The sequence below is a fragment of the Grampus griseus genome (genome assembly GCF_964374135.1).
Source record: "Grampus griseus genome assembly, chromosome: 7".
NCBI classification, from domain to species: Eukaryota; Metazoa; Chordata; class Mammalia; order Artiodactyla; family Delphinidae; genus Grampus; species Grampus griseus.
In genome coordinates this window covers 986,573-1,001,270 of record NC_139001.1, presented here as the reverse complement: position 1 = coordinate 1,001,270, position 14,698 = coordinate 986,573, and the positions used below count along the sequence as shown (strand labels likewise).

Genomic DNA, 14,698 nt, shown 5'->3' with positions numbered 1-14,698 from the left:
TCATGTGATCAGGGGCTACGCGCCTGGTTGGCTGCAGCCTAGATCGACGGTTACCGGGGCGACGGAGCGGGCGGGCACCGGGGCCGGGTGGTACTGTGGGTCCAGCGGGGCTGGGGGGCCGGGCCGGACGGGGGAGGCGCGAGGCAGGCGGGACCGCGGCCGGTTCGCGCTCCCTCCGGGGCTGCGCGCCCCCTCGGCTGCGCTCGGCACCGGGGCGCGGGCAGCAGATGGGAGCTCGGGGTGCCCAAGATGCGGGCGCCGGCCAGGGAGCTCTTCCGGGACGCTGCCTTCCCGGCCTCGGACTCCTCGCTCTTCTCCAGCTTCTCCACGCCGCTGGCCCAGTTCCGGGAGGAAATCACGTGGAGGCGGCCCCAGGTGGGGCAGGGGGGCGCGCGGGTCTCACGGGTCTCGCGGCAGGCCTCCAGGCGCTCCTTCCTGCAGGGGTGCGAGCGCGGCGGCCGGGGTTAGCCGGGGCTGGATGCACGACGGTCGGCAGGGTCTGCCGCCGCTGTCCTCCTGAGTGGGCTGCCAGGCCCCCTCCCCAGCCCACTCGGGGTGTGCTGGACCCGAGTTTACGGCCCCTCCTTGCGAGAGCTCCGTTCAATAGGAGATTCAAGCCACAGCGAGAGGGGCGTTTTAACAGACGCAAACTCAGCCCCACTTGCGTCTGCTTTGAAGAGCTTCCAGTCTGCATGGCTCTTCTGGCCACAAGCGGTCTCGTTCTGTTTCTCATTATGTTCTGGAAGGGCCAGACTGAGCCTACAAAGCAAAGCCGTTTTGCTCTGCGCGTTCCTGTCTTGGACCTCGTGCACTTGCACTTTCAGATGTAATTATTTCAAGGTGGCAGTTTAGAGGGATGCTCCGGCCTAGTGCTATGCTGGTATCTTTAGAAATGGTGTATCAGCTGAATAAGACTGTCCAAGGAACCGTCTCTCCCTGAGTGTATGCAGTCTTAGTGGGGACATCTGTGTGCACCAGCCCTGGAAGAAGGCCAGACCTGGCTCTGCCTGTTGAGGTGCTTTCCGTGGGCAGCACTGAGAGGGCCTGTTTGGCATGGAGGTGCCAAGGGCCAAAGAGCCTGACCGGCCGTGCCCGTGGAATTTGGGTTAAAAAAAAGTGTGGGGGGTGGATTTTAGGGACAATGGGAGGCCATTAGAATGTTTTTAGTAGAGGAGTGATTCGATTTGATTTACGTTTTAAGAAGCTCACTCTTACTGCCAGGTGTGAAATGGATTGTTGGGGCAAGAATGAAAGTGGCCATTGCAGTGGTCCCGGAGAAAGATGAAGGAGCTCAGATTAGTGTGACAGCTGTTGGGATGGGGCTTTGGAGTGGATGGATTTGAGAGATATTTTGGAGGGGGGCTTGATAGGTCTTAGTGACCGATTGGAAACTAGAGCTGGGTTCGTGGTGGTCAGGAAATGGGAAGAGAAACTTATATTTACATAACACTCATTATATGCCAGTAAAGGCTATAGGTATTCTATGTGCACAGAATTTATGCCCTTGATTTTATTTAGTCCACCTAATAATTCTATAAGGTTGGTACTTGTATCTCCATTTTACAGACCAGGAAACCAACGTTAAGTCAAAAGGTTGCCCAAGGTCTCAGGACTAAGAAGTGGCAGAGGTAGGTCTGAGACCCGTTTGTCTTAGTGACCGATTGGAAGTAGATGTCAGGATGAAAGAGGGACCAAGAATGACTTCTAGATTTCTAGCCTGAGCACCTGGGGGATGATGGTCCCGGTTGCTGTGCTGGGGAAACTGGGAGGTGGGGGAGAGCTAGGGGTGGAAATGTAGGCTTGGGTTTTGCTCTCACAGGTTCAAGCGGAGCTGACAGTAGGCAAGTGGGTATGAGAGTCGGGAGCTCAGGAAGACCTGGCCTAGATGCTCCACTGGGAGCTGGGACTGTAACAGATGGCTTACTGTCCAGGGTCTGGAAGGTATCCCAGGAGGAAGTATGGGCAGAGAAGAGGCGGCTTGGAACCGAGCCTTGAGGAACCGCAGGTGCCTTGACAGGTAGACTTGAGAAGTGGCAGGCAGTGAGGGGAAAGGACAGCCAGAAGCCCTTGGAATCATGGAAGCCAGGAGGGGACTGCCGGGGTCGGGGACAGCCACTGCTCTGATGCTGCCGAGTGTTGGGAAAGACAAGAACAGAGAATGCCCGTTGGAGGTGACGACACAGAGGTGACATTGATAAAAGCAGTTTGGGGGGCATGGCTGGCTCAGAAGCAACGAGGTGTGGCAAGGAGCCGGAGGGAGGAAGTAGGGGCAGCAGCTCTTTCGAGAAGTCGGTCAGTGATGGGCCTAGAGAGGAAATAGTGCCCAGGGACAGCATCTTAGAGAAGAGAAGACATCCTCTCCCATGCCTTATGCTGGTGGGATCCTCCCTGCAGAGAAGGAAGGAAGTGGGGATCGTGGGAGGGACCAGATACTGAGGGCAGGAATGGGGTCAGGTCAGGGGGCTTCTGATGGAGCATCAGGTGTGGCCATCCGCTCAGAGGGGCGAGGGTGTTTTGAGAAGAGAAGGAGGAAGGAGAAGGGGTAAACTAGTCAGGAGTGTGGAAAACTGAGCCTTTTAGAGAAACAGTATAGAGGACCCACAAATTCATACTTGCCTGTATGAATTTAAAGTGAAACCGTTTTCTAGACCAACCGTTTTATGAAAGGCGGGGTAGGATTCATCCAGAGTTGGGAGTTTTGCCAATTAAGGAAGGTGGACAGAGACAGGGACCCTGGAATCTTAAGTTGGATGCGATGATCTGAAGCCAGGAGGGGCTGACGGATACTGGCTGCAAGAAGCCAGCTGCTTCCCGTCCCCTCTTAGGCAATGTGGATGACCAGAAAAGCTCCTCCCCAGCCCCTGTCACATAGATCCTGTGTTCTTAGTTTTAAAGCTAGCCACAGGCATGAAGTAATTCTGGACGATTTTCTTTATTTCAGGAAATCTGCGCCACACCCCAGCTGTTTGCAGATCGCGCTCAGGAAGGACAGGTGAAGCAAGGGCTGCTAGGGGACTGCTGGTTCCTGTGCGCCTGCGCCGCCCTGCAGAAGAGCCAGCACCTCCTGGACCAGGTGTCTGCCACAGCGCGGCTTCCCCTCCAGCCCTTGCTTCCTGTCTGCCCGCGTTGGAAGGAAGCAGGAGGCAGCCAAGCTCTTGCCCTGCGGGACTCGGCCCTCGGGGGCTCCGAGGCGCAGATGCAGTGACCCCCTCCCGCAGGGGCCAGCAGGGCTGCTTTCTGCCCTGCTCTGCCATCTCCCGAGCCCTGGGTCAGGCAGGCATTTGGAATAAAAAGACAAACGTGCCAGCCAGGCGTCGGGGGAGGTGGAACCCTTTGCGCGACGGGAGGGTACCGTTCCGCGCGGTCACGCTCTGCTCGGGATGCTGGGAGCGCGCCGCGTGGTGGCTCCTCTCACCATCTCCTTTTGCCTCTCCCCACGCGCGGCAGGTCTTTCCTCCGGGACAGCCGAGCTGGCTCGACCAGACGTACCGCGGCTCCTTCACCTGTCGAGTTTGGCAGTTTGGACGCTGGGTGGAGGTGACCATAGATGACCGTCTGCCTTGTCTTGCAGGGAGACTCTGCTTCTCCCGGTGCCAGAGGGAGGATGTGTTCTGGCTTCCCTTACTGGAGAAGGTCTACGCCAAGTACGCACGCTGCGGGTGGAGGGGCCGGGCCAGGCGGGCTGGGGGCCTGGGAAGCACATCTGCTCGCCCTGGGCTGCAGCATCCTTGTCAGCAGCTAGGGTCTGGTGGCCAGTCCTGGGTGGGGCGACCCGTCCAGAGACAGAGACTCTGAGACTTGGCCTGTGGTTTGCTGTCCCCTCTGCCCACTCCCTCTTTCCCTGCCCTCATTTCAAAGTCGGGCATGAAGGCCTCGCCTCCAGAAAGAGGGTGTGTGTTTTCCTCTCTCTTTCCTCAAACCCAAGCGAGAGAAATGTCTCCGTCTATCTGTGTCACCACTGGGGACAGGCGGCCTCTGTGCAGGTTGCTGGGAAGGAATGAGGCCACCGAGGTACCATGCTCGTTTATCGTAGTCCTGAGACCAAGGACTTCCTCCCCGAGTGTGCTGATGGCCGTACTGAAAGGCGCTGGGCCCGTAGGCAGGCCTCCGCGGTGGGAGTGAGCCCTCCACTGCTGCCGCTGGCGGGGCCGAAGGCCTTGATCATGAGAGACGCAGGAGTGGGAGCTCACAGCCTCCGTGCCCGCCTCCCGCTGGTGCCCCACAGGGGCAGAGGCCGCAGGGCACTGCGGGGTGCTGTCCCGTATGGCCTTGGAGGCGAGCTTGTGTCTGGACTTGGTGAGGACAGGGTGGGAGGGAAAGAGGCGAGGAAAGAGAGGCGATTGAGGTGGGTAGAAGGCAGACCACAGGGGACAGGAGAGGGGCAGGGGGCCTGGTACCGGAGCCTCACGCCTTCCTGGCTGTCTCCCCAGGGTCTACGGGTCCTATGAGCACCTGTGGGCGGGACAGGTGGCTGACGCCCTGGTGGACCTCACTGGTGGCCTGGCCGAAAGGTGGAACTTGAAGGACATGGCAGGAGCCAGCGGCCAGCAGGACAGGCCCAGGGGCGCGGAACGCAGGACTTGTCGGCAGCTGCTCAGCCTGAAGGACCGCGGTCTGCTGAGCTGCTCAGTGCTCAGCCCCAGAACAGGTAGGCGGGAGCGGGCGGCAGCATGGCAGTCCTGCACACCTGAGCCCTCTCGGCCTCCTGTACAGAGCTTTTTACTGTGGTCCTAGATGGGCTAAGCGGAAAGGAGGACCTTCGGAACTGGTGTCTGAGTGTGTGACCTTCCCTACTGACCGTCCTTCTCTGGAGGGAAGTGTCCCCTTTTCCCTTGACCACGGCTTGCCGCCATGGGGAGGCGGGAGCCTGTATTGGGGTCGCTGGGAACCAGGTGGCGGCACCATCTCTGGCCCAGCTGGTAACCTGGCAAAAGCGACAGTCAGGTTTTCACTTTAGTAATATACCTGCTCATTGAAAGAAATCCGTTGAAAAAACAAATCACTCAGACTTGACTACTTTTGACTTTTTAGTCCCTTCTCAGTTTGTTTTCAAAAAGATGTATATGTTTTATATTCTATATCATATGCCATTATCTGTGTTGCTGTGTAAGCTTTGTCAACGTCTTACGTTATCAGTGTGTCTGCTGCACTCTTCTTAACTCTTCCCTTGATGTTGGGTATTCGAGGTCTTTCCATTTTATGCTATTATAAATAGCACTGCAGTGGATATCTTTATGCATAATTGTTTTCATATTTACGGTTATTTTCCTAACGGGCTTTTTGTCCGAAGAATAAGAACATCAAAATAAACTGCCACGTGTTGGCCGTCGCGCTGCCCGGCGGCGCGCGAGCGTTAGCGCAGCCCCGGGCTGGTTTGCCCACCTGCAGGCCTCAGGGTGGGGTTGGGGAAGCACACTTCGGGGGTGAGGGGAGCCCACAGAGTGCTGTGCTGGGACGCTATGCGAGACACTGCCTCAGAGGGTGGCCTGTGTAGCATCAGCTGCCCCCAGGGTGGGGTAGGACTAACTCTGGGCACTTCAGGCTTTGGGGGAGCCCACAGGCAAAGATGGAGAGCAGCTGGAGCCCACCGAAGTGGCAGGGGGCTGGGGACGTGGGCGGGACACCCAGAGTGGCGGCTCCAGTGCCTTTCTAAGCAAAGCACTTAAAGACATTCCAGGAGTTTCTTCTCCTGTCTGGACCGCCACCCGCCCACCAGTCTCTGCTTGGCCCCTTCACTTCTGCGCCTGTCTGTCCCAAGGCCTCTGGCCAGGTGGAGGGTCTCCCGCGGGCCTCCAGCCCTCCCCACCGGTTTCTGCTCAGACACTACCTGGCGCCCCTGACACCTTAGCAGGCCTCGCCGAGAAGAGGTTTCTCTAGTTTCTGGCGTCACAGACCCGCCCGTGACCGTGCTGGGAGCAGCCCTTTTGAGAACCTCCCTCATCATCCTCAACGAGGGCTGAGGCCCAGAGAAGGGAGTGACTTGTCAGGCCTGGCGGCAGCCGAGCCGCAGTCTAAACCCAGGCCTTCAGCGTGACTCACGCTGCATAAGGCCACTCCGGAGCTGACTTGTCGGCAGCGGTCAGGAAAGGAGCCCCTGGTGGCCCGCGGGGACCCAGGTGCCTGTGCAGCTGCGGTTGAGTGGGCTGGGGCGTCCCAGGGAAGGAGGCGGACCTGTGCATCTGCTCGGTTTGAGGACTTCCTGGCTGTCCCTCACCCAGGTACCAGGGCGCTGGGGGAGTTTCATGCTTTCATTGTCTCGGACCTGCGAGAGCTCCGGGATCGGGCTGGTCAGAGCATCCTGCTGCTGCGGATTCAGAACCCCTGGGGCCGGCGGTGTTGGCAGGGGCCCTGGAGAGAGGGGTGAGTGCGGCGAGGTGCACTCTGGGTCATTGCGCTGGTCTTGCTGGGGGAGGGGTGCGGGGCCCGAGGGGCAGCCCAGAGCCGCCTTGACCGTGTGTGCGCCTGGTGTCCGAGGCCGGGCCGTGGTCAGGACAGGGTTTGGTTGCTCTCCTGCTCGTGGGCCACCGTGCTCTGTGCTCGGCCCCAGATGGCCTGTTGAGGCAGCCTTAGTGCTGGGCCCTGCGACCCAGGCGCCCGGGGCGGTCGGGGCCTGTCCTGGGTCAGGGGCACCCACGGACTGGTGGATGCCTTGCCGGGCTGCGGGCGACAGACCCACGGAACGCCTGCACCCAGTCATCAGCTCAGCGTCAAGACCTGGCCCAGGGCCGCTGCCCTTCGCCGGCCCAGGGTCGCAGGGCGGGACCAGCATCCCCACCCCCACCCCGCCCTGCCACCTGCCACCCCCGTCATCCGTTCAGCAGGCGGGAGGCCTCGGCTGAAGGGAGGTTCCTTCCAGGGGTGAAGGGTGGAACCGGGTGGAGTCCGCGGCCCAGTCTGAGCTGCTGTCACAGCTCCAGGAGGGGGAGTTCTGGGTGGAGGAGGATGAGTTTCTGCGGGAGTTTGACGAGGTCACCATCGGCTTCCCCATCTCGGAGGCTGGCCACCTGCAGAGCCTCTGCTCAGGTAAGGGAGGCCTGCGCCCTGGGGGAGGCCTCGTGGCTCGCAGTGGCCTGGACGACTGGCCTCTGACGTCCGGGGCTGAGCAGGCCCCGCGTCCCACCGCGGGGTGCCTGGTTGCCCCTTGGCTTCTCTTCAGGGCGGAGCGGTGGCTGCACCCCCACCTGCCCTGGGGGGACAGGTGGCGGGGTGGGGGGCCCCTGCTCGTGCAGGGAGCAGGAGGGGGACCCCGTCCCTGCAGCTGACGTGGGGGTCGCCACCCAGGAAGGGCGCTGTGCCACACTCAGGAGCTGCCCGGGGCCTGGGTCAAGGGCCAGTCGGCGGGAGGCTGCCGGAACTACAGTGGCTTCCCCAGCAACCCCAAGTTCTGGCTGCGGGTCTGCGAGCCCAGCGAGGTATACATGGCCGTCCTGCAGAGACCGCGGCTGCGCACGGCGGGCCACCCAGGCAGGGACTACCAGGCCGTGGGCCTGCACATCTGGAAGGTAACCCACCCGGGCCTGGCACCCCGCTCTGTGGATGCAGGCACAGGGGTGAGGAGGCCTGAGCCCCAGGAGCCCCCGACGTGCCCCTCGCCCCCACCCCGGCTGTCTTCCCACAGACCCCGCTCAGATCTGAGTCCACAGGACTCACCTCCCTCCGCCTAGCCCAGGGTGTGCCCTTTGGCCAAAGGCAAGCTACACAGAAGCAGCCGTTAGCAGAGCTGGCAGAGGTGTTAGGAGGGCTGCTGGGGGCAGCCCCGGACCTCCCTACAAAACAGGGATGGGGTTGTTGTGCTCTCGTGGGTTGTCTGAGGTACCCTCATACCTCAGGGTGGAGGTACGTGGAGACCCCTGTCCTGCTCTCCGAGGGGACAGGAGGGTGGCCGACAGAGGACCGCGCTGCCCGTTGGCTTGCCCAGTTGCTTGGTTGTTAACCCTGTGTGTCCTGACGGGGTCTGACAGCTCACATCACACTGTTCCCCGTCTCTGTGCGGCCACAGCCTGCCTGGTGTTGCTTTCCTCGTGCAGAAACTGCTAGCAAGCGTTTGCCTGGCAGTGCCCAGGTTGCATCAGCCTCCTGCCTTTGCAGGCGCGGCCCTGTCTGGATTTGTCTGTCTCCTCCCGGAGCAGAGGAGGACTTGCAGGCTCCCGTGTGGGATGGAGCCACTGACCCCAGGGCTGAGGGGAAGGCCCGGGTTCACCGGGGTGCGGGGGACCCATAGGCCTGGGTGCTTCGAGGGGGGCCCTTCTGTGACGGGTGCACACGGGCCTCCCCTGCAGGTGGAGAAGCGGCGGGTCAGCCTGCCCAAGGCCCTGTCTGCGCCCCCCGTGGCGGGCACCGCATGCCATGCGTACGACCGCGAGGTCCACCTGCGCTGTGAGCTCGCCCCGGGCTACTACCTGGCCGTGCCCAGCACCTTCCTGAAGGACGTGCCAGGGCGGTTCCTGCTCCGGGTCTTCTCCAGCGGGAGAGTCTGCCTCAGGTGAGGGTGGTGGGCAGGCCGGGGACTGGGGCAGGGCCGCGTGAGTGTGCGCCACGGCCGCCTCCTGTGCTTCTCTCCCCGGCAGCGCCATCCAGCCGGCAGCCCAGAGCGCTGCCCCCCGGGAGGTCCTGCCCATGGGCGAGTGGGAGACCGTGAGGCTGCGGGGCTCCTGGAGAGTCGGCCGGACGGCGGGGGGCAGCCGGAACTTTGCCTCCTACCCCACCAACCCCCGCTTCCCCCTCTCGGTGCCGGAGGGCGCGGGCCCCCGCTGCGTCCGCATCACCCTGCGCCAGCACTGCCGTGACCACGAGGGCCTCCCCATCGGCTTCCACGTCTTCCAGGCAGGCGCCCCTGCTCCCGGGCGTCCGGGTGGGGTGAGCCGGGGTCGGGCAGAGAGGCCCCCGGGCTCTGTCCGCGTCATCCAGTCACACACAAGACTCATTTCTATTCCTAAAGTCCATAGCTCACTGGGGGTCACGGCTCAGCTCAGGCAGCCCCTCGTCCACTCGCCTGGGCTCAGAACCACTGGACACTTGTGTCCTGAGCTGCCCCCAGCACTGCACCTGCAGCCGGGAGGCCCGACAGGGCGCAGAGGGTGCCGTTGTCCAGCAGGAGCCGCCCTGAAGCCGCGTGAATCCTCCCCGCCCCAAACCCCGTGGCTGAGTCTGGAACCAGCGAGGGCCTGGGCTCTGGGGATCAGCAGGAAAGGGACGGAGGGGAGGCCCACACCCGCTGAGACGTGACGGATGGTCGCGCCACCGAGTGAGGGTCTTCTGATCAGAAAGAGAAGACAGAGCTGGGGGTAGGAGCTGAGAGCGAGGCCAAGGTGCAGGGCCGCATCCCAGGCAGCAGGAGGGTGGGGCGGCCTTCGGGAGCTCGGGGAAGTGCGCCAGTTGCCCCCGCAGAGGAGAGGCTGCCTCCCGGGCTCACGTGGGCACGGGTGGCAGGAGACCGTGGAGGCCAGGCGAGGGCCAGGGCGTCACAAACGCCGCCCCGAGCGCCTTCCCCGGCCTCAGTCAGCTCTTCCTCTCCCAGCGCGTGAACAGGATGCACCTAGCGACGTGTAGCTGGAGAAGGCGGGGAGGTGAAGTGCTAGAGGTCAGAGGTCACAAACCCAGATCCCATGGTGAGGCGTGGCTCCCCTGCTCCTTCTGGGGACCCCGCTTCAAGATGGGCTTGGACAGTGGCAGGTGCCCGAGGACGGCATGGGCTGGAGGATGGCCCGGAGCTGTGCCGTCAGGGGCCCGTCATGGGGCTGGGCACGCTTAGCCTGCGCTGCAGACGACGTGGGGGAGCGGAGGGTCGGCTCTTCTCTGAGAAGGTTCTGTGCCCTCAGGATCCCAACGGCTGAGGACGTACTCTGGTGCCTCGCTCCACCGCAGGCCACCCCTGGGGTACCCCCCCGGCGCTTCGAAAAAAGTGCCGGTGCCGGGGCCAAAGAGATGAGTCCTGGGGCAGGGGCTTGCACAGTGGGGGCCTCCTGGTGCCCTGGGTCTTAATTCCCCCACCCAGCTCCTCCCAGCGGCCACCCTGAAGGCTGGGCTGTGCCCTGGGACACGAGGTGCCCTGGTCTCTTCCCCTGAGAGCCCCAGGCAGAGCTTCTCGGGGCCCAGAAGCTGGGGCTGCAGTGACAGTCGCTGGAGGATGTGAGGGCGGGCCTTCTGCTGGTCCCCAGGCTGCGGCCCTCGGGTGGTGGGGCCCTGGTGAGTGGCGAGTTCAGCTTCGGGGGCCTGGCATGTGTGACGGGGTCCAAGCAGACTGCACTGGGCTGCTCCCGACCCAGGGCAGTGCTGCCTGGGAAGGGAGCGAGGCCAAGGCTGAGACAGAGGACTTGCCTTCGCCGTCCTGGCGGACACAGCCGATTCGGTCCGCCCACGGGCAGGCCGCCCGGTCTGAGCCCGGGCCTCCCCCAGGTCCCAGCGGACGGCGGGGGCCAGGATGCGCCCTCCTTGCTGCTCCAGGAGCCTCTGCTAAGCTGTGTGCCGCACTGCTACGCCCAGGAGGTCAGCCGGCTCTGCCACCTGTCCGAGGGGACCTATTGGATCGTGCCCTCCACCTACCTGCCAGACACAGAGGGGGCCTTCACAGTGACCGTAGAGACCAGAATAGACAGGTGGGGCGCCGGGGCCGTGTGTGGGGGTGTGTGTGTGTCGGTCGGGGGGCCGTGGTCCTCAGCATCTTAGCGCCCCTGGTTCTCTCCCACCTGTCGCACACACCCCAGCTCTCACTGTGCTGGCAGAGCCCAGAGGCCTGTGGGAGGAGAGTGCGCCGTCTAGAGAGCAGGCGGGCCTGGAGCGTGGCTGCCTCTCCAGGTGCGCGGGGAGGGACCCAGAGGGGTGAGAGCGGTGTCTTCTCCCACAGGCGCTCCATTCACAGCCAGGAGATGCTGGGGCAGCTCCTCAAGGAGGTACGTATGGGGCCTGGGAGGGCCCAGCTCACTCTGCTTTGGGGCCTCCTGGTGCCCTGCGTCTTAATTCCCCTGCCTAGCTCCTCCCAGCGGCCACCCTGAAGGCTGGGCTGTTCCCTGGGACACGAGGTGCCCTGGTCTCTTCCCCTGAGAACCCCAGGCAGAGCTTCTCGGGGCCCAGAAGCTGGGGCTGCCGTGACAGCCCCTGGAGGACGTGAGGGCGGGCCTTCACCCCTCGAACCAGGGCAGTGCCGCCAGCCCTCGCCATCTCCTCCCGCAGGCCTCCTTCGTGGCAGTGATGAAAGCCTAACCGGGTGATCCTGCGTGTCGGCTCTGGTGACCAGGGGTCTGAGGGGCTCCCAGTGGCCCACACGCCAGGGCCGCGGCGGCCGGCCTGAGCGGGTCCTGGCAAAGAGCCCCCGTCCCTGCAGGTGCTGCAGGAAGGGCAAGAAAAACTCAGGGTGGGCACCTTCGTTCCATGCCGCTGAGCCCACAGAGCCTCCCTGAGATCCTCCACGCCCTGTCTCTCTGGCCCCGGAGAGAGGCCTTACGGCGCGTCGGGACAGATCTCGTTTAAAACTATTTATTAGAAACGTTTTTAGGATGTAACTTTATAAATAAACATCAGTACTGAGCAGCTTCCGGCTGGCTCCTGGTTTAGGTAGCCAGCGGCTTCATTGGCTGTCACTGGGGGAGCAGGTGTGGGGCTCCCGCCTGGCTGCTGAGACACGGGGGGTGACCAGGTGGCCCGAGCGGTGCAGGGCTGGTGTAGGGAAGGAGGAGGTGGGTAGTGAGAGAGAAAATTGGAGGGGCGGCACACGGCAGTCTGCGAGTGGCTGAAGTGGCATGCTGCCATCAACTCCCCGTCCACGCTGGGCCCCCCACCTGGCTGCCTTCTAGTCATCTGGTCTACCAGCCGACGGGCTCTGGTGCGAATGCTGCCGCCGGCGCCCAGCGGTCTCCTGCTTCCTTCTAGGAGGTGCGGGATGAGGTCCTCTGCTCTTGACTTGGGAGGGGATAGCCTGCAGGCCTCTGACCCCTGGACCCCTCAACCCCTAACCATTTCTGGTGCCCCGATCGTGGCCTGGTTTGTCTCCTGCCCCATCTTCCTCCTCTGACTTCAACGCCGTGTCATCACCATGACTGGGGCGTCGAGCCAGTTGGGTCTTTTTGTCCTGTATTACAACACAGTCTGGAAAAAACTGCCAGTGGCCGTTCCATTGCGCCGAAGTGCGGGCTGGTCCTCGTCTCTCCTGACCTGCACCGTCACGGAGCACTGCCGGGCCTGATGCTGCCCTCGGGGGGCAGGAGTTGTCCTGGGAACCCCGAGTTCTGAGTCACGTGGAGCTGGGCTGGGGCCGCCACTCCTGACGGGACCACCCGGGGTCTTCGGAGGCTCAAGGGGGGGGGGTGTCCCAGTCTCCACCCTCCCCCGAGGTACCGTTTGCGATTTGTTGTCTGGGGTGGGTGATGGTTTCAGCCTCGCCCTTGGCCTTCCTGACTGGCGTCTCTGACCCCAGAGAGGGTGTTGGTCATTTGCACATGTGAATCCCAGTTACATGCTTGGAGACCAGGAAGTGACGCCATTGCCCGCTGGGAGCCAGTCCTGGCAAGATTCCACTGTCAACAGCCTCCTGTGTCCCACCCTGGCAGGGCCCGTGAGGCCGTGCCAGAGGTCAGTGTCAGCTCAGGACCTGAATGCCCAGTGGTTCGCAAACGTCTGGACGTCCCCTCCCTCTCCCTGAGCGCAGCCAAGGAGTAGAGGGCCTAAGGGCCAGGTGGGCGGGGGCGTCTGGGGGAGTCTGTTGTGCACACCTGCTGTCGGGGGAGGGTCCTTCCTCTTGGAGCCCGGCCACCTCTGCAGTCCGTGGGCCCAGGCCTGGCTCTCTCTGCCCTGCAGCTGGAGCTCCTTCATGAGTGACCAGAGGCGGCCTCACACCTGGCCCCCAGCCACCTGCCCTGTCACCCTGCTGTCCGTGTATCTCAAACCCCCGGACGGGACGAGACCACCACCTGTGCCCAGAGGCAGGCCCCTGTCACCAGGCGCAGTGGGTGATCCAGCTCCAAACCCCATGGTATCAACTCTTCTTGGACCTCGGAGACGACACGAAAACAAGTTTGGGGTGCAGGATGTTTATAAGGGAAGGAGGGGAGGTCTGACACGTGCATCCGGAGTCCCTCATGGGGCTTAAATGCAGGGTGTTTACACCCCGCCTGGCTAGGTCTCCCCGGCAGGTTACCCCATGGGTGTCCTTAGAAGAGGTAGCAGAGCTTCGCGTGAGGACACGGAAGGCGGCCTTCTGAGAGCCAGGACGGGGGCTCCGCCAGGAACCAAACTGGCCAGTGCCTTGACCTTGGACTTCCAGCTTCGAGAATTGGGAGAAATCAATGTCTGTGGTTAAGCCTCCGAGCCTGCGGTGTTTTGTCCCGGCAGCGACCGAGACAGGCTGCTCCTGATTCTTGAGCCGCGGCCGCAGCCTTCCCTGGAGTGGACTTTCTCTCTAAGCCTCCACAGGGTGCGTGTGCTCTCTGCAGCTGCCACTGCCTTGAAGAGCTCGGTCCCGAGATCGGCTGGGGCGTGGAGGGGTACCTCCAGACCCACACGTCCCTGCCCAGCCTCAGAGCCCTTCTGCAGTCGGCCAGCTCACCCGATGGCCCTGCCTGGACGACCAGCTGTGTGCTGGGCACCTCTCCCTCGGGCCAGCCTGGGGCTCCCTGCTCCACCGGGGCGGTCTGGGGAGGCCTCCGGGGGGCGCAGTTGAGCTGGGCCACCGCGTCTGAACTCTTGTCAAACGCTGATCCCCTTCCCTTCCCCACTTGCTTCGCTTCGAGGCACTTCATTCACGTGAACACAGAGAAAGCCAGTGCACTGTCTCACCCCGTGAGGGTTCAGACAGGGGCCGCGCGGAGCGCCCCCCTTCCAAAGGGGCCTGAAAAGTAAAATGCTGTCAGCTGCCCCAACACCACTGGGCTCCCGCCCCGGGCAAGGCGCCAGGACTCCCAGAACCCCAGAAGGCGGGGGTGGGCCTTCCCGGGGCAGAGGGTGGGACGCTGCCGGCTTCTCCCCAGGAGCCCGTGGGGTGACTCACGGTTCCCCTCGGCCAGACACCCTCGCTGTGCCCGTCTGGGGAGAGTCCTGGTCCCTCGCTGGATGAGGGCCCCGTCTGGGTCCCACGGCGGGGTCGTTTGAAGGCCAGGACCGCGGCCGCTGCAGATGGGAAGGCGCCCACCACCTGGGCTTCTAGGCCACAGCTGGCGCAGCGGGCGCCGGCCTTGTTCACTGAGCCAGAGGAAGCAGAGTCTGGGCACTGAGAGGCAGGGCGCCGTCGGGGGTGGCCTCCGTGCCCCAAGCACCAGGCCGCCTCCTGCCGTCAGCCCCAGGCTTGCGCCAGCTGTTACATCATCCCTTCACAGTGGCCAGCCACCGGCCGACTGAAGGGGCCCTGCGCCAGGCCAGCCTCAGGAGCCAGGCAGGCCCAGTTCCACTGCTGCCTCAAGCCTCCACTATACTGACTGACACAGACTGGGACCCTACTCTGGGCCCACCTGGGCTTCACGGAACCCACACCAAGCTGAGTGCCCTGTGCTGAGCCCAGGGCTGTGTCCAGGGCCAGGCCCTGCCTGGGGTCCCTGTTCTGTGGACATGCCACTGGGGGCCTCCCTCCCATGTGCCGTGGCCCTGGATGGCCCAGAGGGGCGGGCCAGGGGGTGTGCAGGTGAGGACGCCTCCTTTCCCGGGCTTTCCCAGAAGACTTTGCCCTGAACCGTCTGCTCGAGTTTTGTGGTAAAATCACTTCCTGCTCCAGGCA

The 14,698-nt window shown here is 63.2% G+C and overlaps 1 protein-coding gene across 1 annotated transcript; it reads left to right on the top strand.

Annotated features, from left to right (window-relative positions):
- Positions 1–243: 243 nt before the first annotated feature.
- On the top strand, positions 244–11,522 carry CAPN10 (calpain 10). The gene is made up of 12 exons (XM_082658635.1): positions 244–375; positions 2,942–3,091; positions 3,448–3,644; positions 4,431–4,648; positions 6,219–6,360; positions 6,857–7,023; positions 7,282–7,502; positions 8,280–8,482; positions 8,568–8,823; positions 10,396–10,595; positions 10,844–10,889; positions 11,170–11,522. Exons 1-12 carry the CDS (start codon positions 250–252, stop codon positions 11,197–11,199), a joined length of 1,956 nt encoding a protein of 651 aa, XP_082514761.1. The 5' UTR covers positions 244–249; the 3' UTR covers positions 11,200–11,522.
- The last annotated feature ends 3,176 nt before the right edge of the window (positions 11,523–14,698 follow it).